The following is a 25,000-nucleotide window of genomic DNA, read 5'->3' on the forward strand; positions in this document are numbered from 1 at the left end:
CACACACCATGGCATCTTCGTGGTCCTCAGCGGCGGAGCACGTGGGAGAGATGCTTTCCTTAAAACGCCTGGGAACTCTTTTCTACGTAGTCACTCCTAACGCCACCACCTTCGAGACAGTGGAGGAGGTGCCCAACTATATCAATGAGGTGAGTGGAAGGAAGTTGAAATGCTTGGAGTGGAAGAAATTGAAGAGTGATGAGTTTTGATGTGGATGACTTGACAGTGTAGATTTGAGTGGCGGACTGTATTGGGATGAAAGGAGAGAGCCTACAGTGGTGGTGAGAGTGGAGGGAGTGACTCTATGGATTGTTAGAAGTGTGAGGTGTTGAGTGGAATGATTAGTGGAGTGTTGAGTGGAGTGCAGGTTTGTTTAGGTTAGGATAATGGAGTTGGAAGGAGTGAGAGATGTGGAAGAGTGTGATATATATATATATATATATATATATATATATATATATATATATATATATATATATATATATATATATATATATATATATATATATATATAGATATAGATAGATAGATAGATAGATAGATAGATAGATAGATAGATAGATAGATAGATAGATAGATAGATAGATAGATGGATGGATGGATAGATAGATAGATGGATAGATAGATACATAGCACCTCAGTGGGCCTTTATTAACACATTTCTATTGCCCTTGACCGATTGTCCATCTTACATAAAAAAAATATAGATAGATAGATAGATAGATAGATAGATAGATAGATAGATAGATAGATAGATAGATAGATAGATAGATAGAGAGAGAGAGAGAGAGAGAGAGAGAGAGAGAGAGAGAGAGAGAGAGAGAGAGAGAGAGAGAGAGAGTGAGTGAGAGAAAAGTGTAAGTGGAGTGGTGGAGTACAGCCAGGTCAGGAAAAGCATGTTGAGTGGAAGGAGTGACGAAAGTGAGGCTAGACAAGAAGTGTGTGGAATGAATACCGATCTACGAGTAAGTTAAGTTAGGAAAGATGAGGTTAGGTTACGCTAGACTAGGTTAGGGCAGGTTAGGTGAAAGAAAGGTGTAGTTAGGTTAGGTCAGGCAAGAAGTGTGTGGAATGAATACCGACCTACGAATAAGTAAGGAAAGGTTAGGTTAGGAAAGGGTAAAGTTAAGACAGGTTAGGTTAGGTTAGGTAAAGTTAGGTTAGGAATGGGCAGAGTGTTTCATTAAAGCTGTGATGAACGTTTGATGCTGAAAATTTGTTTACTTGTTAAAAATAAGACGAAATGGAAAGGTGAAGGAAGAGAGAGAGTGAGACCAAGACCGAGAGAGAGAGAGAGAGAGAGAGAGAGAGAGAGAGAGAGAGAGAGAGAGAGAGAGAGAGAGAGAGAGAGAGAGAGAGAGAGAGAGAGAGAGAGAGAGAGAGAGAGAGAGAGAGAGAGAGAGAGAGAGAGAGAGAGAGAGAGAGAGAGAGAGAGAGAGAGAGAGAGAGGAAAATAATGAATTCCCAATCACCAGAGGAAGAGAAGGAAAAAGTCAATGCTAAGGATATGCTTATTCATGATCACCAGAGGAAGAGAAGGAGAGAAGGAGAGAAGAGGAGAGAGAGAGGGAGAGAGGAGAGAGAGGAGAGAGAGAGAGAGAGAGAGAGAGAGAGAGAGAGAGAGAGAGAGAGAGAGAGAGAGAGAGAGAGAGAGAGAGAGAGAGAGAGAGAGAGAGAGAGAGGAAAGGCAAATAAAAGAAAGAAGAATGAGATGGAAAAATGTATTAGGAGGAGGAGGAGGAGGAGGAGGAGGAGGAGGAGGAGGAGGAGGAGGAGGAGGAGGAGGAGGAGGAGGAGGAGGAGGAGGAGGAGGAGGAGAGAGGATGGAGGAGGAGGAAGAGGATAAGAAAGAGGAGAAGGAGAAAGAGAAGGAGAAGGAGAAGAAGAAGAGAAGGAGAAGGAAAAGAAGGAGGAGAAGGAGGAGGAGAAGGGAAGGGGAAGGAGAAGGAGAAGGAGAAGGGAAGAAAAAGGAGAAAGAGGAGGAGAAGGAGGAGGAAGAAGAGGAGGAGGAGAAGAAGGAGGAGGAGAAGGAGAAGGAGGAGGAGAAAGAGACATGAAAAAGAAAAAAGGAGGGATAATGGAAGAAAAGATGGAGAAATGAGAGAGAGAGAGAGAGAGAGAGAGAGAGAGAGAGAGAGAGAGTTTGTGCGTGCCTGTGGCGAACAAAGCGACACTCTTGTTTGTTTTTCTGTCTGAAGGCGGATGTTTTTTTTGGAGGAGGAAGAAGAGGAAGAGGAGGAGGAAAAGGAAGAAGAGGAGGAGTAGGAGGAGGAGGAGGAGGATAAAAAAGAGGAGGAAGGAAAAAAATGGGGTAAAAAACGCAAAACATATCTTTACAGCAATGAAAAATAGGGAGGAGGAGGAGGAGGAGGAGGAAAAGAAAAAAGGAAGCAAAAAGGGGCGGTAAACGGTGAAGGTCAGATGAAGGTGAACGCAAATAATTATGGGAGCGACCTTAGGAAGTCCCGCGGGGGAGGAGGAGACTTCACAGGGTACACGCGGCCCTCTGTGGTACCTTCGCCTATGTAATTAGTAATAGTACCTGTGTAAAATCATGAAAACCATTACTTACCAACAGTACCAAAATTAAACGAGTAAGAGTGGTAGTAGTAGTGGTAGTAGTGGTAGTAGTGGTAGTGGTAGTGATGGTGGTGGTGGTATACGGTACAGTTGCCCAAAAAATAAAACGATATCATACTGTACAAATTTATTCAGATTAATCAGTGACAGACACGTAGTCGTAACTTCACCTCTTCCATTCATTCAACTAGAACACCTAACACATAACTTTACCCCTTACACTTATTCATTTAGACACGTATCTCCACCTCTTACAGTCATTCAACTAGACACATAACTTCACTTCTTACGTCCATTCCAGTCGATTCTGATCTTTCTTCCTGCAGTCTCGATACAAAACAGTTCACCAGTGCTTGCATAAATGTCGGAGAGAAAGGAAACTGAGGCAACTGTGGGTAGAATTCTAAAGCTCAAAGAGATAGACAGATATACAGATAGATAGACCGGTAGATAGGTAAATAATTATTCTAAAGCTCAAGTAGATAGACTGGTAGATAGGTAAATAAATAAACTAGATTGACCAGAGAATAACAGGTGAAAAATATCCTAAGAACATGACACAAAATGAAGCACGATAAACAAATAAAAACTTCAAGTAACTTCTTCAGTACCATGATACGTTTTCATGTTTATTCTGCTTACTGTATGGTGATTTACACACCTTCAGAAACTTATGTGGGGGGATTAAAATAGTAAAGACTCTGGCCATTGATCTTCCGACTTCCATAGACCCTACCTAATGTAAATAAAATCACCCGATCGTACACAAAACTCATGGTAAAAATGCATCCTAATACTGAAGGGGCTAGAATAAGCAACTTTCTTTAGAATGCTTAGTGGAAGTTAACATGATAATTTCGTGGACATTTGCATTAGTCCTGTGATAGTTAGATGACTCCTTTACCATCCTTAAGGACCCCTTCTAATTATTTTTTTTATTTAACGTGTATGGGGACCAGCACCTCAGTTGTCTCTTTTTATTTTTTATCACATTTTTCTGTTGCCCTTTGTCGGTTTTCCCTCTTATATAGAAAAAGTTGAGTTAGATTTTGATTCGTAAATAGAAACATGAAACTGTCACGTCTCCCTTTAGTTAACAGGATGAAGTGCGAGTTATTGAGGAAATGCAAGGAGGGTTTTACGATTCCTGCGATAGGTTGACCCCTTCAGTACCAGGACGTATTTCCTTATTCATTCTGGTTACTATTTGGTGACTCTATACAGCTTCAAAAACTTATGTGGGGATTGAAATAGTGAAGAGTGTGGCCATTAAACTTCTGACCTCCATAGACCCTTCCTAATGTCAATAAAATCGTCTAATCACATCAAAATATTCAAGATAAAAATGCGATCCTGTACTGAAGTGGTTAATATGGATTGTATAGCATTAAAAAAAAAATGTAAGAAACCAAACTATCTCTAATATTTTATACCTGTGCACAGCTAGAAGATCACAATTCCAAGGACGTTTTTATGATTTTTACGATAGGTTCAGAAAGACTCCGCATCGTTAATGAAAGAAAAATAAAAGAAAATTACCTCTAACAATTTTTACAACGTGCACTGCTACTAAAATGGAATTCCAAGGACGTTTTTTATGATTTCGGCGATAGACTAACAAAAGTTCTGCCTCGTCAGCGAATAAGAATAAATACAATTGAATAATGACTTGTGGCCTTTGAAATTAATACTGATGAGCTTGCAAATTGTGTAGTTTAATGAACCCTTCCTTAATAAAATACACTGAGAGTTACTTCTGCTATATTCGCCTCTAATAAACACAGGTGTGACAGACAGTAAGGCTAGGAATGCTGTGATAGAAGTGACATTTTCTATAGAGAATATGCCACGTGTTCCTTAACCAGTATGGACTTCAGTCAGGACACTTTTCCAAGGCCACAGAGATAGTAAGCGCAGTATTCAGAAACGAAGTGCTCTCTCACCACGCCAAGTTTCCAAGGCCACAGAGATGATTAGCGGGGTTTTCAAGAGTGTTTATCCGGTTAATAATATAGAAATCTTGTCATTATGCTTCTAGGACCGTAAAACACCTTAAAAAAATTCGTGTAGATTTGAATAAAGCTTTTTGAAATAATGGGGTTGAAGCACAGAAGTGTTTGAGAATACGAGCCAGTCTATGTTTTCCCTCCTCTTTTTTTTTATCGTCTCCATTTTAAATCAATTCTTTGTCTTTTCTCTTCATACAACGTCGATAAACTTCCGATACATTTTTCTCTCTATTCATCGCTCATGCATTTTGTTTGAGAATATCAGCTTAAGTCTGGTTGTCCAATGTATTTTTCCGTCTGATGGAATATAATCCTGGTTAAACTTTTGTTACAACCATTCATAATAAAAATGCAAAAGAAAAAAAAAATAATAACCGGTATTCTCAAACACTCCAGCCTCTCATAAGAGCTATTTTCAGAATACACAGACATGACAAATCAGTTTTTTATGAGTGTTTTATCTCTCTGATGAGGCAGCATTCTTCTTAAACTATCACTAAAATCATTTAAAATAGAAAAATAAAATTATCCGTATTCTTAAACACTGGCTTCTCTCATGAACTATATTAAAAAACTACATAAACAATAATTCACAATCTCATAAGCGTTTTCCCCCCTTTAAAGACTCAAAAATCCCTGTCAAACTATCACTAGAAACCTTTAAATATAACACAAAAAAAATATCCGTATTCATTAAACATTATTTTCTTTCAAATATTACTTGCAAAAGCCACATATACAAAAAGTCGCAATCTCACTAGTGTTTTCCTCCTCTAAAGACTCGATAATCCTTGCCAAACTATCAGTAAAACATTGAATATAGGAAAAAAAAAGATCTCCGTATTCATCAAACATTATCTTCTCTCAAACATTACATTCAAAAGCCACATAAACAATAAATCACAACCTCACTATCATTTCCTCCCTCTAAAAACTCTATAATCCCTGTCAAACTATCACTAAAACCACGAAAAAACACCCTGGAAAACCACAACATGCAAAAGAGTCTGTCAACAATCAACACGAGACACACAAACGTTTGAGGATGCAAGTAAGGCAGAGATGAGGCGGCAATGCATCAATTAAACCAGACACGTAGCGCGCCACTCTGCCAAGGAACTATAGGAAAAATGACGCTGCGTTTTGTTAATGGCATAGTGTGGGCAGAGTTTGCAGGCGTATGCAAGGCCTTGTACATTAGAGGGCGGGGTGAGGCAAGGAGGTTAAGGGATGGAGGGGGGTAAAGGAAGAGGGAGAGAGAGGAAGACAGAGAGAGAGAGGAAGAGAGAGAGGGGGAAGGAAGGGAGGGTGAGGTATGATAAAGAGGTGTTTTTATGTCATCATTTCAAGCGACAATTGAGAGAGAGAGAGAGAGAGAGAGAGAGAGAGAGAGAGAGAGAGAGAGAGAGAGAGAGAGAGAGAGGGGGGAGGGAGGGCCCTGGGGATGAGTGAAGAGGAAGGCATGCGTGTCTTATATCTGTGTGTGTGTGTGTGTGTGTGTAAGGAGAGGAATCGCTATTATTGTATATATTTATCTAACTATTTTTGTATTGAGAGAGAGAGAGAGAGAGAGAGAGAGAGAGAGAGAGAAACACGTAGCCATACAAGGGAGTTAAGGATAGAAGGAAAGCAGGTTAAGGTCCTCTGCTTTGCTATGCACCTCGCCACACCACACAGAGCTTACCTTGGTCTTGCCTGCTTCTTGCCAGTCACCCGTTCCCTTGCTAACCGCGCGGCAGACACCAGCACGGGAGAATCGCAGAGGCCAGACAGGAGTAACAGTGGTCAGGAATTTATTAGCACTTGAGCACTCATTATGAAAGCGTGAACACAGGCAACAAGGAGGCTGCATAACAAAGTGCCTCTTGATAATGCCAGTTCCCAAAAGAGTGTAGACAAAAGAGTTATGAATTTGCGTTTACTGTCTTAACTCCTTCAATACTGGGACGCATTTTTACCATAAATTTTGGGCACGATTAGACGATTTTATTTGCATTAGGAAGTATCTATGGAGGTCAGAAGATTAAAGGCGACAGTTTTCACTATTTCAATCCCTACATAAGTTTCTGAAGCTGTGTAAAATCGAAAAATAATAAGTGAAATAGATATGGAAACACGGCATGATACTAAAGGGTTAAAACTTCCTCCTTGCAATGATCGAAAGCCAGGAGAAAATGCAGAACAGAACTTAACGGAAGCTGCAAGAAGCCATTAGTTCTACAGGTGGTACTCTCTGTATTCAAACATACCAAAGTTCACTGTATTTTGTTGCTAACTTCGGTCTTACTCCCGAGTTCCCTGACCTCTTGACAGTCTCGTTAGAAAACCTAATATATTCTTGGCTCGGGAGGAAAGACAGAGGGTTGCCAAGACCACTCAGGAAAGCCGCCTCATGCTCGTGCAGAAATTAAAGTATTATCTAGAAGCTTCCCAGTCCTCCTTGCTGTGTCTCACCACTGTTCATAACCCAACTCCCTTGTATTTTCTGGGCCTCATGCTATTGCTTACATGCTGTGGCCATCTGTGAGGGTTACGGTGACTTGGTGTTCTAGCTGCATCATTCACTGCGACGTTGACTGACCACTTGAGTACCACGTTGGCTCACTTCCACTTCGAGTACCATTACAAAACTTTATCGACTCTCAACTCATTGACTGCTGTTTGATATGTGTTTCCTTACCTCTTCACTACCATGACGCGTTTCCATATTCATTCAGCTTTCTGTTTGGTGATTTTTGTACAGTTTCAGAAGATGTGGGGAACTGAAGTAGTGACGCCTGTGGCCAATTATATTCTGACCTCCATAGACCCTTTCTAATATCAATAAAATGGTCTACTCGTACACAAATCTCAAGGTAAAAATATGTCCCAGTATTGCAGGGGTTAGCCTCTTCAGTACCAAGACGCGTTTCCATATTCATTCTACTTACTATTTGGTGATTTTTGTACAGCTTCAGAAACTTATGTGGGGGATTGAAATAGTGACGACTGTGGCCATTAATATTCTGACCACTATAGACTCTTTCTAATATCAATAAAATCGTCTAATCTTCCACAAATTTCAAGGGCAAAATCCTAACCTCTCTGAGACTATTTTGATTAATTTTGTAGCCATAACCAAACATTTTACCAGCTAGAAATTCCAAAATCTATCTTTTTCATCCCTTTCTCTCTTGTAGGTGCTTATGAAGATACAATTCAGTGCTTATAATGCTGTGAAGTTTTGCATATCGCAGTGAAAGGGTTAAGAATGTTTTCTGTTGTAATGAAGGGGTTTAAAAGATCTTCCAGCTCCTCATCAACTAGCATTACCTCTCCGTTAACTCTTTCCTTACTGATAATAGATGATTTTTTTTTATCTTCGAAAATATACCTGGTGCTGAACGGGTTAGAGGAGACTGTTGGTGGCGAATCATATGTTCATTGGTTCACTGGTTCAGCTCAGAGTAGAAAGACAGGAGTGAGCAAGTCAAGTGGTGGATCAAAGAGACTCACACGAACAAAAATAGATGGAAACTGCTCTGTCCACACCTTCATTAGTAACTCAGCAAGCAAGATCAGTGTGTTGGAATTCATCATGTCCTTCTTAGCCAGCTCGTGAGAACATGGCAAGGGTGGAGTCAGAGCGAAGAGAAAGAGATTTTAATGCATCGGACACAAGGCTAAGAGTAAACTGAAGCTCACTATAAAACAGGAGGCTGAGAGTGAGGTCTAAGCGCACAAAGGGAGAGACTAACTGCTTCAATACTGGGATACATTTTTACCATGAGATTTGTGTACGATTAGACCACTATATCGGCATTAGGAAGGGTGTATGGAGGTCAGAAGATTAATGGCCACAGTCTTCACTATTTTAATCCCCCAACGTGAGTTTCTGAACCTATATAAAACTACGAAATAGTAAGCAGAATGAATATAGAAATGTGTCATGGCACTGAACGGGTCAAGCTCATTAGAAGACACAAGGCTGAAAGTAAGAACTAAATGCACAAAAGAGGAGATATTAAATTCATTAGATTTTTTTTACTACGCTGCGTGACAAAATTGCGTGACTGAAATCTAGAAACAGACTCAGTTGTTGGGAAACTGTAAATGTAAACGTGGAGAACAGACACAATTCACACTTCATTACAAAACTTGACGTACGTGAAAGGTGAAATTCTTAACCCCTTCAGTACCTTGACACGTTTTCATATTCATTCTGGTAACTATTTGGTGATTCTATGCATCTTCAGAAACTTATGTGGGGCCAGTAACAATCTCAACTCCATCAACCTTACCTAATGTCAATAAAATCGTCTAATCACACCCAAAACACATGGTAAAAATGCGTCCCAGTACTGAAGGAATTAAGACTTGAAGTTGTAGGAAAAGTATAAAGGCAGAAAGAGACGAATTTTAAGTCCTTACTCAGAAACGCTTTGCTCTCTCACCACGACTAATTTCAAAGGCCACAGAGATGACTAGCGGGGGTTCTAAGACTGCTTCTCCAGTTAATAATGTAGAAATCTTGCCACTCTGCATATAGAACCGCAAAAACACCTTAAAAATCGCTCTTCTCTCTCACCACGACTATTTTACAAGGTCACAAAGACGATTAGCAGAGGTTTTAAGACTGTTTCTCCTGTTAATAATGTAGAAATCTTGTCACTCTACATATAGAACCACAAAAAACACCTTCGAAAACTCATGTATCTATAAAGCCCTTTGAAATAGTGGAGGTGGAGCTCATTTAGACTCATCAGAGAATTTGACAGAAGAGAAAGGTGAAATTCTTAAGCTTATCAGAAGACTCGTGGGTTGGGGACAAGGTCTACAGGCAGGAAGGGATCTGAAAATACGTCTCTTTCTGCCTTTATACTTTCCCTACAACTTTGAGTCTTAATTCCTTCAGTACTGGGACGCATTTTTACCATGTGTTTTGGGTGTGATTAGACGATTTTATTGACATTAGGGAAGGTTTACGGAGTTGAGATTGTTACTGGCCGACATAAGTTTCTGAAGGTGTATAAAATCACCAAATAGTTACCAGAATGAATATGAAAACGTGTCAAGGTACTGAAGGGGTTAAGAATTTCACCTTTCACGTACGTCATATTTTGTAATGAAGTGTGAATTGTGTCTGTTTTCCGAGCTTACATTTACGCTTTCCTTGCAACTATGAGTCTCTGTTAATAATGTAGAAATCTTGTCACTCGGAATATAGAACTTCAAAAACACTTAAAAAAAAATTCATATAGATTTAAATAAAGCCCTTTGACATAGCGGAGGTGGAGTTCAGAAGTGTGTCAGAATTTAGACTCATCAGAGAATCTGATGTAAGAAAAAGGTGAAATTCTTAAGCTTATGAAAAGACTCGTGGGTTGTGAATAAGGTTTAATCTCTTCAACACCATGACGCGTTTTCATATTCATTCTGGTTGCTATTTGGTGATTTTATACAGCCTCAGAAAATCATGTGGGGATTAAAACAGTTAAGACTTTGACCATTATTCTTCTGACCTTCATAAACCCTTCCTAATGTTAATAGAATAATCTAATCACTACTGAAGGAGTTAAGCTTACCGGAAGATTTAAAAGCAGGAAGGAATGAGTGCACTGCCTAACCCTTCAACCTTGTCTGTACCTCCGCCATAAAAACAGCGACGCCACAGCACTCACAGCCGCAGGAGGTGGTGGTGGGTTTCGTAACAGTCGCTTGCGGGCGCCCACACCTCAGCGTAGTGCCATAAAAGACATGTTATTCTTACTGATTCTTTTATTTGTTCTCTCTCTCTCTCTCTCTCTCTCTCTCTCTCTCTCTCTCTCTCTCTCTCTCTCTGTGTGTGTGTGTGTGTGTGTGTGTGTGTGTGTGTGTGTGTGTGTTATATTTGTTTTTTGTTTTTTTCTTCTTAAATATTCTGCTTTTATGTTTTTTTTTTGTTTTATGTTCTTATTTTCTTTCTCATCTTGTTTCTTTCCCTAGTGTAATTTACGTATATTCATTTTTTTTTACTATTTTACTTGTAGATATTCTTTTCTTCATTTTCTTTGTATTATTCTACAGTCTTATTTTCTTCACTCATTTTCTTTTTTACTCCTTTCCTCAGTGTGCATCGTTATTTATTTTACATATTTTGCTCTCTTTAATCATTATGTGACATCTTACTCCTTTTTTTATTATTTTTCTATCTTTTCAATAACAGAGTAATGATGAATAGCAGTAGATTGGTTAGTCAACTTTCGTGATTCTGAGTAACGTTTCCCTTTCAGTACCACGGCAAGGTTTAACCCCTTCAGTACTGGGACACATTCTTACATTGAGATTTGTGTACGATTAGACTATTTTATTGACATTATGAAGGTGTATGGAGGTTAGAAGATTAATAGCCACAGTCTTCATCATATTAATCCTCCTACATAAGTTTCTGAAGCTGTATAAAATCACCAAATAGTAAGCAGAATGAATATGGAATCACGTTATGGTACTGAAGGAGTTAATTCTATTTTTGAGAGACCATTACAAGATTTTACTATTTATAAGAATGTATTTAACCCCTTCAGTAATGGAACGCATTTTTTACCACGAGTTTTGGGCATGATTAAACGATTTCATTTTCACTAGCAAGGTTCTGTGGAGGTCAGAAGGTTAATGGTCCAGAAGCTTCACTACTTTGATCCCCACATGATATTCTGAGACTGTTTAAAATCGCGTAATAGTCACCTGAGTAAATAGGAACACATGTCATGGTACTGAACGGGTTAATTGTGATGATTTTTTTTTTATTCTTTCTTTTATATTTTCAATTTTCTGTTCTCATTCGTGTATAAAGATTTAAGTTTTATTCCCCTTCCTCCTTTTTTTTTTTATCTTTTATCTTTTTTTTCCGGTAACTTCTTATTTCGCGATAGTGTTTTTTTTTTCCCTTCCTTTGTTTTGCTCACTGGTTTAAGATTAACTGCTCCATTGTTCTCTCCGTTACTTTTTTTTTCCATGACGCGTAAAAAGTCATAAAAAAACTACAAAAGAGAATCACGAACAGGAAGATTTAAAGAAAGAGAAAAAAAAGAAGAAAAAATTATATAGCGGGAAGGATGAGGCGTTTCTATAAAAGATGAAAAGAAAAAAATATAACACTTTTTTTTTTTATATTGTACTGGTTGTGCAGCACCAGACAGCCACACAGCAGGCCAGAGGTTAGAGTAGAGGCGAGACCAAATCCAGAGAAACCAATGCAAGAGTTAACCAGTTTACTCTCAATCATTCATACCTTTCTCTGGTAAACTCTGGAACTCCCTGCCTGCTTCTGTATCTCCATCTTCCTACGACTTGACTTCATTTAAGAGGGAGGTTTCAAGACATTTGTCCCTGATTTTTGGCTAACTCTCTTAATCTTTTGGGGAAGTGGTAATCAAGTGGACCTTTTTTTTTTTTGTTGCCCGTGGTCAGCTTCCCCTATTCCATAACACACACACACACACACACACACACACACACACACACACACACACAGGAGGATAATACTACTGTACTAGTAAAAAGGCTGATACAGAGTCAGAAGGCTTAGCGAAGAGAGAAAGTCATGTAAAATGCACAAGGGAATCGCGAACAGAGAGATTTAAAAGAGAGAAAAAAAAAAGAAAAATATCATACAGCGGAAAGGATGAGACGTTTATATACAAAAAAGAAAAGAAAAAAATATATATAACAATTTTTTTCTATAACGTTTAAACAAGTAGAAGGAAAAATACAAAAAAACAAAAAACAAAAGACACTTCATTGTTACATCTTTATTCATTAATTCATCTATTCATTCATTTATTTATCGGTTTTGTTTTCTGAAACGTTAAAAAAAATAAATAAATAGAAATAGGAAAAAAATAAATAGAAAATGTATAATCAAGCTTTTTTTTTCATGTGATATTTGTACAAGTAAGAAAGAAAAAAAAGTATTTTAATTCACTGTTGCATTTTCTATTTTATCTCTTTATCTATTCATTTATTCTATTTTATCTATCTATTTATTTCCTTCACTCTCGACATCTCTTCTTTCTTTCTTTCTTCCTTCTTCCTTATACTATTCTGTCCTTCAATTCTTATCTTTTCACTTTTCTCTTATAGACAGTGTGTGCTTTAACAATTTGCTCTCTCTCTCTCTCTCTCTCTCTCTCTCTAAAACTTCATCCCTTGTAATTTTTTCCTACTATTTTTTTTTTTACTTCATTTACAAACGACAACTTCCTTTCAAGCAATCTCTTTTATTACTTGTCTCCTAAATAGAATCAATCCTTTATCTTATTTCACTTCACTAATAAGTAACGTTCAACTATAAACTTCTTAACCTTTATGCAACATTTCCACTTATATATTTTTTTTCCTTCCCCAAACTCATATACTTCTTAATCCAATCGTTTTACAACACTATAGAATCCTTTTTCTTCTCTTTTTGTCGCTTTTATTGACGTGTTTTGTTCCCACACACTTGCTCCTCTCCCTCCCTCATCCATCCATCCATCTCTCTCTCTCTCTCTCTCTCTCTGTCCTTCCTTCCTTCCCTCATGCCTCATCCCTCCCTTTCTCTCTCTCTCTCTCTGTCCTTCCTTCCTTCCTTCTCTCCCTCATGCCTCATCCCTCCCTTTCTCTCTCGCTCTCTCTTTGTCCTTCCTTCCTTCCTTCCCTCCCTCCCTCTTTCTCTGCCCTTACCTCCTTTCTTCCCTCCCTCTCTGGCCTACCCTCCTTCATCCCTCATCCCTCCCTCAATCTCTGCCCTTCCCAGAGTCGATGCTGCATCACGGCATTATATCACTTGATCATCTTTGCCTTGTCACTTAATCCCCTGACGTCCTTGCTTCTCTGATCCACACGGCGCTTGTAATGGATGTTCCGTGCCAGTTGCTGCGTCGTAATAGGATGAACGAGGCGAATCTTTCCATTTTCTTTAATTCCTGAGGGTTTTTTGGTCTTTTATTTTGTGTGTCTGCCTTTTCTGTTTGTCTATCCTTCCTTCTTCCTCGATTTTCCTTCACTGGTAAGATTTTTTTTTTGTCTTCTAATTTTGTCTGTCTGCCGTTTCTCTTTGCCTGTCCTTCCTTCTTCCTCATTTGATTTATTTTCTGTGTTTCTTTCTTTTTCTTTATATTTTGTTTTTACTTATTCTTCTTCTCTCGCTTCCTTCTTCTTTGTTTTTTTCTCTCTTCAATTCTTTTCGTTTTCTCTTTCTCTTTCCTCTTCCGTTTCCTCTTTCGTGTTTTCCTCCTTAATCAGTTTCTTTACCTCTCTATCGTGTTCTTTTGTTTACTTCCTCCTCTCTTTTTCTTTTCGTTTTTCTTCTTCCCTAATTTTACTTTTTTGATTTTAAGATTTTATCACACACACACACACACACACACACACACACCACTCACTCTCTCTCTCTCTCTCTCTCTCTCTCTCTCTCTCTCTCTCTCGTCTCGTCATTTCAAGTAGAGCCCTTTGAAAATAGTGAAGGTGTTGCAAGGATGTGTTTCAGAATATGGCCCTTAACACCACTCTCTCGCCCTCTCCTTCTCTCCTATCAGTGCTCTCACCCGCCTCTCTTTCTCTCTCCCTCTGCAGGCCATCCCGTGGTTCATAGTGTCCGTGGTAGTGGAGCACTTCCTAGGCCTGCTCATGCTGGGGAGGAAACCCGGCAGGCTGGCTGACAACCTCACCTCCGTCGGCCACGCTACCCTCTACGAGTCCTTCAAGTGAGTGATGAATGCTGATCCTTCTGGTGTGACTACTACTGAGACTACTGCTGCGACTACTACTGCGACTGCTACTGCGTCTACTACTGCCTCTACTACTGTGACAGCTATTTCGATTACTACTGCGACTACTACTGCGATTACTACTGCGACTGCTACTGCGACTGCCACTGGTACGAAGACGACTGCTACTATTATGACTACTAGTACTGCTATTTCTACTGCGGTTACGACTACCAATACTACTACTACTACTACTACTACTACTACTACTGCTGCTGCTACTACTGCTACGACTACGACTTCTACTGCTAATGCTACAACCTCGACTACGACTACTGCTGATGATACGACTACTAGAGCTATTACTACAACTACTACTGATGATAACAGTACTACTACGACTGCCATAACTGCTCCTCCTCCTCCTCCTCCAGCACCTACTTCTACTATTACTACGACTATTCCACGTAAGAGGGGGCCAAGGTTAATAAAACATGATAAAGTAAAAGAAAAAAAGAAGTCCTTCGAAATGTTTACGTCCTTCATTAAAAGAACAGTCAAGGTTGCATTATCGTACTTTGGCAACCCACGTGAGTCAACCAATGCATGCTGTACGGTTTTGGGAATACCTATCAGTGTTAGTAATGGACACAAAAAGCAGTATTTATTATTTTACTAACTGATATTCATTGTTAGTTTATATTTAACCTCTTCAGTACTGGGGCGCATTTTTACCTTGAGTTTTGGGTGTGATTAAACGATTTTATTTGAATGAGCAAGGGTCTATGGAGGTCAGAAGATTAGTGGTCACAGTCTTCACTATTTTAATCCCCCCCCACATAATTTTCTGAAGCTGTATAAAATCACTAAATAGTCACCAGGATGAATATGAAGAGGCGTCACGGTACTGAAGAATTTAAAGGGTGTTGTAGTTTAGGTGTGTCTGATGTTGTTATTGGTGTTGCTATTGGTTGTTGTTGTTGTTGTTGTTGTTGTTGTTGTTGTTGGCGATGGTGGTAATTGATGTTTTTTTAATCAGTCACCGTGACCAAAATGACGTTGTGTGTGTATAGTGTTGTTGCAAGTTGGTTTGATGGAATTGTTTTTGTTGCTACTACTACTACTACTTCCACTACTACTACTACTACTACTACTACTACTACTACTACTACTACTACTACTACTACTAGTACTGCTACTACTACTACTACTAGTACTACTTCCACTACTACTACTACTACTACTACTACTACTACTACTACTACTACTACTACCACTACTACTTGTACTACTACCACCACTACCACTACTACTACTACTACTATTACCTAACTTTACATAATCATAGTCAATCTCTCTCTCTCTCTCTCTCTCTCTCTCTCTCTCTCTCTCCTGTGCACCATCCTTCAGTCACTTCCCTTTTCACACCACCTCGTTAAATACCACCTACCATCTTCCCCCTTCCCTCCCTCCGTACTCCACCACCCTCTACCCTTCCCTCTATCCTTCCCTGCCCCACCAGCGCAAGGGAGGTCGAGGGTAAACGGCTGGGAGGGTCAAGGCGAGTGAAACAGGGTCAGGAATACACCGACAATACTCATCTAGCACCTTATCCTTCCTTCACACTGACAAGGGACGAGTTAGGGATGGCTAGCAGCTCTTATTCAGCTCCTTTATGTTACTTGAGGTAGTTCTTTAAGTGTTGTGTGTCAGCCTTTCAATGAGGTCTCTAGTGTTAATCCATTCAATACCATGACGTGTTTTCATATCTATTCTGTTTACTGTTTGGTGATTTTATACAGTTTTGTATATTTATGTTAGGGTTAGAATAGTGAAGACTCTGGCTATCAATCTTCTGACCTCCATAGACCATCACTAATCTAAATAATATTGTCTAATTACACCCAAAACTCGTGGTAAAAAATGCATTCCAGTACTGAAGGGGTTAATAGTCAGTTCTTCAGTCACATTTCAGAGTTAGTCCTTACGAGTTAGATCCTATTCATTCCCTTATGTCACTTGAGTTAGTTCTTTAGTGGTGTGTTAGCCTTTGAATGAGGTCCTTAGTGTTAATAGTCAGTTTCCTAGTCATCTTTCTTAGTCAGTCCTTATGAGTCAGTTCTTATTCACTCCCTTATGTCATTTGAGTTAGTTCTCTCGTGGTGTGTTAGCCTTTGAATGAGGTCCTTAGTGTTAATAGTCAGTTTCTTAGTCATCTTTGTACATCCTTTTGAGTCGTTTTATTTTCTCCTTATATTACTTGAGTTTGTTTTTTCCGGTCTCTGTAGTTTAATGAAGACAAAACTAATTCTCTGTTCTTTCTTGTACCGTGACTCGACTTTTAACGAAGGAGCAAAACAGTAAAAGAATAAAAGAGCACAGCTTCACACCAACATATGAAGGCTATTTCTTATTCCTTAATTCCTGGTTTGTTGATACTTGATTGTCTTCTTTCCATGTACTAAAAAGATGAATGAGGCCTTAAATGTTGTATAAGTTAGTCGGTTCTTTAGTCACGTTTCATTGTTGGCCCTTATGAGTGAGGTAATTCTAATAGTTTTTGTTGCTTTTGGCCTGTCTTCCCCTCTTCCATAACAAAAGCTATCAGTCAGTCCTTCAATTTGTCTGAGTCACCTGTTATGTTGTTTTTGTGAGTCAGCATTTTAGGTCACATGAGTCGGTCCTTATTAAAATCTCCTAAGTAAGCTCTTTAAATTATCTCAAGTCAACTCTTTACGTCAACTGAGTCTCCCTTTAGAGTTCACTAAGCCAGTATGTTACCTGAGTGAGTCCATGAAGTAAGTCAGATGGCTAAGTTTTATCAGTCGCCCGAATTAGTCATCCCTTTCAGTAGTAATCCCTTTCCGTCAGTTAACCCCTTCAGTACCATGACGCGTTTCCATATTCATTCTGCTAGTATTTGGTGACCTTATATAGCTTCAGAAACTTGTAAGGGAATTAAAACAGTGAAGACTCTGGCCACTAATCTTCCAACCTCCATTGACCCTTCCTAATGCCAATAAAATCATCTAGTCATATCCAAAACTTAAGGTGAAAATGCATCCCAGTACTGAAGAGGTTAAGGGCCTTTATTCATTCACTAAATCTCTTCTTGAAAGTTACCTCAGCCACCCTTTTCAACCTAACCTAATCTAACCCAAACCTTCCACTTCTGTGACAAATCTCTTTTTAATAACTAACCTTCCTGACACACCCTTTTTCTGCTCCATAGCCACTAGCGAACATTATTCTACCTAAAAATGACAAGATCTACTCCTTTTTTGCCATCCCCCTCTCTCTCTCTCTCTCTCTCTCTCTCTCTCTTGTAGATGCAGATAAGCAACTCACGAATCGCTCTTAACTGTTGTGACGCCCGTATTCAGAATCACCTTTTCCTCTCACTACGACAATTTTTGCAAAGCCACAGAGACAACTAGCCGGGTTTTCAAGACAGTTTCTCCTTTTAACAAACTAGAAATTTTGCTAATGTATCACCAGAACCATAAAAAACTCTTAAAAGCACGAGTATCTTCAATTGGAGCCTTTGTAAAGCAGTAACACCTTGTTCTTTCACTATGATAATTTTGCAAGGCCACAGAGACAACTAGACGGGTTTTCAAGACAGTTCCTCCTTTTAATAAACTAGAAATATTGCCAATCTATCGCCAGAACCATAGTAATACCTTTAAAAACACGAGCATCTTCAACTGGAGCCTTTGGAAAGTAGTGACACCTTGTTCTCTCACTATAATAGTTTCGCAAGGCCACTGAGACAACTAGCCGGAATTTTTAAGGCCTTTTCTCCTATTAATAAACTAGAAATCTTGCCAATCCATCACCAGAACCATGAAAAATACTCTTAAAAACACGAGCATCTTCAATTGGAGCCTTTGGAAAGCAGTGATGGTGAGAGAGCAAAGTGTTTCAGAGTACAGGCCTTATAGAAGTACATCCTCTTACTTCAGGACCACCACTAGATACTAACGATGGGGCACAGGGAATGAAGCAACGGTCCACCTACATACAACCTAACAGCGACATAAAGAATAAAGACTCCATGCAACAGTGAATGCCTGAACTAACGCGCTAATAACCTGTAGAACCAACCATTGCTAGGATATGTTGTGTTGTGTTCAGTCTTCTACTTCGGTTTCACAATGCCTATATCTCATTGAAAGGGTTAAGTCATCGAGTCAGCCCTTTACCCGTTAGACTCAGCGGGCCCCCAAGTCATCCCAACTCGTCCCCAGCTAAGTTTGGGGTTTCTATCAGTCTCGGCTGGAAGGTCAAGGTTACACTTTCTCTCTCTCTCTCTCTCTCTCTCTCTCTCTCTCTCTCTCTCTCTCTCTCTCTCTCTCTCTCTCTCTCTCTTGACGATGATACAATATACGATGTTTTTATTCATTCTCTTTTTTTCTTCCATTTCCTTTCTACATTCATTCATCCTGCCTTTTTTTTCTCCCTCCTTTCTTCATTCATTCTATTTTATGCCCTGCCCTCCCCCCTCTCTCTCTCTCTGCATTCCCCATACTTTTTGTTTTCTAGGAACGGGGTTAATATATTCTCATTCCTCTCTTTCATAATCCTCCTGGACACACACACACACACACACACACACACACACACACACACACACACACACACACACACACACACACACACACACACACGCAGGTGATAAAAAGACAAATGCAAGTCATATTTTTCGTAAAGGCGTAGTAAACTCAAAGGAAAATATTTGACACGTGTACGTTTGGCCTTGTGGGTGTCGGTGACGCGGCCCAGGCGGTGGCGGGTACAAACACACACACACACACACACACACACACTATTCTCTCTCTCTCTCTCTCTCTGAAGATGAAAATTATCATTATTATTATTATTATTATTATTATTATTATTATTATTATTATTATTATTATTATTATTATTATTATTAGTAGTAGTAGCAGTAGTAGTAGTAGTAGTAGTAGTAGTAGTAGTAGTAGTAGTAGTAGTAGTAGTAGTAGTAGTAGTAGTAGTAGTAGTAGTGGCAGTAGTAGTAGCAGTATGACGTAAAGCCTCTCGGTTAGGAAGCTGCCTGCATCATCTCAATTTGTCCAAGCAGCATGACAAACACTCGAAAGTCGCTTCCGCCCTAGAACCACTCTGAGTACACTTCATTGCTGCTCTTCCCTCCTCCTCCTCCTCCTCCTCCTCTTCCTCCTCCTCGTAATGGTGTAACAAGCCGATGAAACTCAGTCGTGCAGGTTTGATACGGTACCTTCGTCACCGGTAAAAGTTTCACTCATATCGGGAGAAGATAACGTGAAAAACCTGCTTGGGTCTGGCGGCGGTGCGTGGCGGAGAGTGGCGGTGCGAGGCAGGGCGTCTGGCCGTGTGTGGTTCCCTGACCTCTGCAACAAGTCCTTCAGTGCCCGGCCAAGGGAAAGAACTCGTTAGGTTCCCGCCGTGTTGTGTGTGTGTGTGTGTGTGTGTGTGTGTGTGTGTGTGTGTGTGTGTGTGTGTGCGAATATGAAGGCTCAAATGACGCTACGATGTCATTTTTTTTCCATTCATGTCCCACTAAGCCCACGAATGCCAGATATAGCGTTCGATGGCACAGTTAGCCTTAAAAAAAAACCCAACGACATTCCAGCCCTATTAGTGACTCCATCCCGCTCGTGTTGCGTCAGAATGAATAGCGAAAGTGATTAAGTGACTAACTCGCTCATCTCCGCTGGTCCGCCTTTGAAGGAACACAAAGCAACACAAAGGAAGACACCACCGTAGCAGGAAGACGTGCGTGGCGTAAACTAAACACAACATCACAAGACCATTAGTGACTCCAGCACGTGTTGCGTCACACAGAAAACGGTGAAAGGGACTGATTCGAGCCACATGTCTTCTAATAAACCTTTGAAGGAACAAAAACGAGCACAAAGGAAGAACAAACCACAACAGAGGACGTGCGTGGCATAACCAATACCTTCTTCCGATGCATTCCAGCCTATCCTACCGTACCTGCAGTTGCCAACGGTGTGCAGGTATACATACAGACGTCCAGGTGTGCCCGCAGGTGTCTAGGGGCCTTGACAGGTGCTGTGAACCTGCCAACGTGTCAATAGCAACGAAAGAACAGCAAAAAGAACAGCAAAATGTACACAAAACTCGAGATACATGAAGTGTTAGCCTGTACATGTGTAAGATGATGTTCAGGAGAGGGAAGTGCAAACAAAGGTCATGCAATACACCTGAGATACCAGTCACCACCACCACCACCACCACCACCACTACTACCACCACCACCGCCGCCGCCATGACCTCCTCTTCCCGGTCAGGGTCGCGAGAGAGGAGGTGGCAACTAAATGAATGGAGAGAAGCGTAGATTGGGAGAAAGAGAGAGAGTGGTAGGGAGAGAGAGTGGGAGGGAGAGGGAGAGGGAGAGGGAGAGGGGAGGAGGGAGGAGGGAGGGAGGGAGGGAGCGAAAAATGTATGAGGACGGGATGAAAAAGGAAGAGAGAATGTTGGCAAGATATCTATTAACTGACCTTCTCTCTCTCTCTCTCTCTCTCTCTCTCTCTCTCTCTCTCTCTCTCTCTCTCTCTCTCTCTCTCTCTCTCTCTATCTCCTCGTGGGATGGGAGAAAACGAACAACGGAACTTTATTTTATGTTGCTGAGAGAGAGAGAGAGAGAGAGAGAGAGAGAGAGAGAGAGAGAGAGAGAGAGAGAGAGAGAGAGAGAGAGAGAGAGAGAGAGAGAGAGAGAGAAACAGACAGACAAAGAAAAAGAAACAGACAGACAGACAGAGAGAGAGAGAGAGAGAGAGAGAGAGAGAGAGAGAGAGAGAGAGAGAGAGAGAGAGAGAGAGAGAGAGAGAGAGAGACCGCCCGAGACAGAGAGACAGACCGAGACAGAGAGACAGACCGAAACAAACAAACATACAGACAGAAACAAACACCCAGAGACAATCAAACAGATGCCACACTTACATAAAAAAAGAAAGACAAAAAGAAAACGAAAAAAACAAGAAAAAAAAAAACGAAACACAACTAATAGAAAAAAAAAACAAAAACAAAAAAACAAGAGAGATACACGAAGCGCACTCCTGCTCAATACTCACGGCGCTACAAGGACTACAGTTACCATGCATACACCACCACCACCACCACCATCACCACCACCACCACCACCACCAGCAGCAGCCTGGGGTTTTGGACGCAAGCCAAATGAATAAATCTAAGGCCCCATACGTACCGCACCCATAAAGGAGGAGGAGGAGGAGGAGGAGGAGGAGGAGGAGGAGGAGGAGGAGGAGGAGGAGGAGGAGGAGAAGGACGAGGAGGAGGATGTGGATGACAAATAGGTGGGGATTAGAGGTAGAAGAAGAAGAAGAAGAAAAGAAGAAGAAGAAGAGGAAGAAGATAAAGAAGGCGGAAAGAAGAAGAAGAAGAAGAAGAAGAGGAAGAAGAAGAAGATAAGAGAGAAGAAGAGAGAGAGAGAGAGAGAGAGAGAGAGAGAGAGAGAGAGAGAGAGAGAGAGAGATGGTGGGGAAGGAGTTCAGGATTTCATAAGAGGAGGAGGAGGAGGAGGAGGAGGAGGAGGAGGAGGAGGAGGAGGAGGAGGAGGAGGAGGAGGAGGAGGAGGAGGAGGAGGAGGAGGAGGAGGAGGAGGAGGAGGAGGAGGAGGAGGAGGAGGAGGAGGAGGAGGAGGAGGAGGAGGAGGAGGAGGAGGAGGAGGAGGAGGAGGAGGACGAGGAGGAGGAGGATATGGCAACAAATAGGAGAGAGATAAGAGAGAGAGAGAGAGAGAGAGAGAGAGAGAGAGAGAGAGAGAGAGAGAGAGAGAGATATGAGATGAGATAAGACGACATTGAGGAAAGTGAAAGACAGCAGACTGAAAGATAATGAGAGGGAGAGGAGAAGAAGAAGAAGAAGAAGGAGGAAAAGGAGAAGAAGAAGAAGAAGAGGAGGAGGAGAAGAGGAGAGGAGGAGGAGGAGGAGGAGGAGGAGGAGGAGGAGGAGGAGGAGGAGGAGGAGGAGGAGGGAGGACAGGATCTGTTGGGAAGGGTGAGATGGAAGAGAGAGAGAGAGAGAGAGAGAGAGAGAGAGAGAGAGAGAGAGAGAGAGAGAGAGAGAGAGAGAGAGAGAGAGAGAGAGAGAGAGAGAGAGAGAGAGAGAGAGAACAACAACAACAACAACAAATAGAAGATAGTGTAAAGGGTGACGAAAGAGGAAAGGATGGAATGAAGGAAGGAATGAGGGAATGGAAGGAAAGATAAACGAAGGGAACAGAGAAAGAGATAAGGAAAGAATGGATAATGGGAGATAAATAGAAGAATATGATGAAAAAAAGAGGAAAGTGACGGAGGAAGACAATGCATGATATAGTGAGAAGATGGAGGAGGAGGAGGAGGAGGAGGAGGAGGAGGAGGAGGAGGAGGAGGAGGAGGAGGAGGAGGAGGAGGAGGAGGAGGAGGAGGAGGAGAAGGAGGAGGAGGAGAAGGAGGAGGAAGAGTTGGAGGAGGAGGAGGAGGAGGAGAAGGAGGAGGAAGAGTTGGAGGAGGAGGAGGAGGAGGAGGAAGAAGAGTTGGAGGAGGAGGAGGAGGATGAAGAGAAGGAGGTGGAAAAGGTGAAGGAGAGGGAGAAGGAGAAAGACCAGGAGTAGGAGGAAAAGAGTGAAGATTCTGGCCATTAATCCTCTGAACTCTGAAGACCCTTCCTAATGTTAATAAAATGGTCTAATCATACACAAAACTTAACGTAAAAATGTGTCCCAGTATTGAAGGGTTTAACAAGAGAATCCATGCAGCTAAATCACTTCTACGGCTTTTGAAACCAGTGGACGCAGAATAAAGTGTTTCTGAATATGATCTGTGTGTGATTGTATACTCTCTATTCAGAAACACTGTGTTCTCTCACCACGACTGTTTTTCCAAGGGCTACAGAGATAACTAGCGGGAGTTTTCATGAGTGTTCCTCCAGTTAATAATACAGAAATCTTGTCACTCTGCCTCTTGAACAGTAAAAACACCTTAAAAATGCTTTGTTCTGTCACCACGACTATCTTTCAAGGCCACAGAGATGACTAGCGAGGTTTTCAACAGTTTCTCCCGTTAATAATGCAGAAATCGTCACTCTGCCTCTAGAAATGTAAAAACACCTTAAAAAACGCTTTGCTCTCTCACCACGACTATCTTTCAAGGCTACAGAGATGGCTAGCGGGGTTTTCAAGAGTGGTTCTCCAATTAATAATACAGAAATCTTATCAATCTGCACTAGAATCGTAAACACACCATAAAAAAAAAAAAAAAAACTCGTGCAAATTTCAATAAAGTCTTTTGAAATAATGGAGGTGAAGTACAGAGAAGTGTTTGAGAATACGAGTCTATGTGTGTATCTGTGTGTGTGTCTCCGCCAGGCTGTTCACGCGGTGGTTCGAGATGAGCGGCTACTTGTGGTTGTACCAGCATCGTTTCTTCGACATACCGTGGCGCTCCCCCCTGGCCTGGTGGGCGGGATTCATCGCTGCTGACTTCGTGTACTACTGGTTCCACAGAGCGTCCCATGGTGTGTGTGTGTGTGTGTGTGTGTGTGTGTGTGTGTGTGTGTGTGTGTGTGTGTGTGTGTGTGTGTGTGTGTGTGTGTGTGTGTGTGTGTGTGTGTGTGTGTGTGTGTGTGTGTGTGTGTGTGTGTGTGTGTGTGTGTGTGTGTGTGTGTGTGTGTGTGTGTGTGTGTGTGTGTGTGTGTGTGTGTGTGTGTGTGTGTGTGTGTGTGCTTTATATTAGTGTGCTGTTAATAAAAACTGTGTGTGTGTGTGTGTGTGTGTGTGTGTGTGTGTGTGTGTGTGTGTGTGTGTGTGTGTGTGTGTACTGTTTACTAATGCACGTTTGACATTATTGCTTCACCAATCTCTCCTTCCCTCCTTCCACGCATCCCTGTCCCTCCTTCTCTCCCTCCTTCCCACTATGCACGCCTCAACACCCCTCCAGGCATTACCTTTCCTCCTTCCTTCCCTCTCTCCCTCCTCGTCTCACCATCCCTCCCTCCATTCCTCCACGTCTCTCTCTCTCTAATCCTTCTTTCCTCCTCGTCTCACACCTCACCATCCCTTCTCCCCTTTCCTTCCCTCCCTCCTCTGTCCCTCTGTCTACTGTTTCTACATACTATCTCACCCTACTAATCACATCACCACCAATCATCACCACACCTCACCATTAACACACCCTAACCTATTCTGACAGTAGCCTCAAAACACCACATGTAAACGATTCTCCACCTCAACATCCTGATCCCTAAGACCCTCCCCACTAACACCTCATCACCACGCCTCCCCTGCAGAAGTGAGTGTCATCTGGGCGTGGCACCAAGTTCACCATTCTCACGAGGACTACAATGTGACGGTGGCGCTGAGGCAGTCCATGTTCCAGCGTCTTTGTGCCTTGGGTTTCTATCATCCCATGGCGCTCCTCGGTGTGCCTCTGCCCGCCATCTGCGTCCACTGGCACCTCAACCTCCTCGTGCAGTTCCTCATCCACACTGACTTGGTGGGGAAGTGTGGCCCTCTCGAGTGGATCTTCAATACGCCCTCTCACCATCGCGTCCACCATGGTAAGGGTTTAGTAATTATAAATGCAGCCATCGCCTCTACTACCACCACGACCACTGCAATAACTATCATCATCCTTGGTATTATCATGTGTTATCATCACTACCACTTCCACT

The 25,000-nt window shown here is 41.4% G+C and overlaps 1 protein-coding gene across 1 annotated transcript in view; it reads left to right on the top strand.

Annotated features, from left to right (window-relative positions):
- LOC123505021 (alkylglycerol monooxygenase-like) overlaps nucleotides 1-25,000 on the top strand; it is a 38,858-nt gene that overhangs the window by 111 nt on the left and 13,747 nt on the right. Inside the window, exons 1-4 of the mRNA XM_045256032.1 lie at nucleotides 1-149; nucleotides 14,163-14,293; nucleotides 23,697-23,845; nucleotides 24,617-24,886. The exon at nucleotides 1-149 is cut by the window's left edge and continues 111 nt beyond it. Coding sequence (XP_045111967.1) covers nucleotides 9-149; nucleotides 14,163-14,293; nucleotides 23,697-23,845; nucleotides 24,617-24,886 — 691 coding nt within the window. The 5' untranslated portion in view covers nucleotides 1-8. The remainder of the gene's footprint in view (nucleotides 150-14,162; nucleotides 14,294-23,696; nucleotides 23,846-24,616; nucleotides 24,887-25,000) is intronic.

This window comes from Portunus trituberculatus, chromosome 17 (genome assembly GCF_017591435.1).
Source record: "Portunus trituberculatus isolate SZX2019 chromosome 17, ASM1759143v1, whole genome shotgun sequence".
In the NCBI taxonomy this organism is placed as follows: Eukaryota; Metazoa; Arthropoda; class Malacostraca; order Decapoda; family Portunidae; genus Portunus; species Portunus trituberculatus.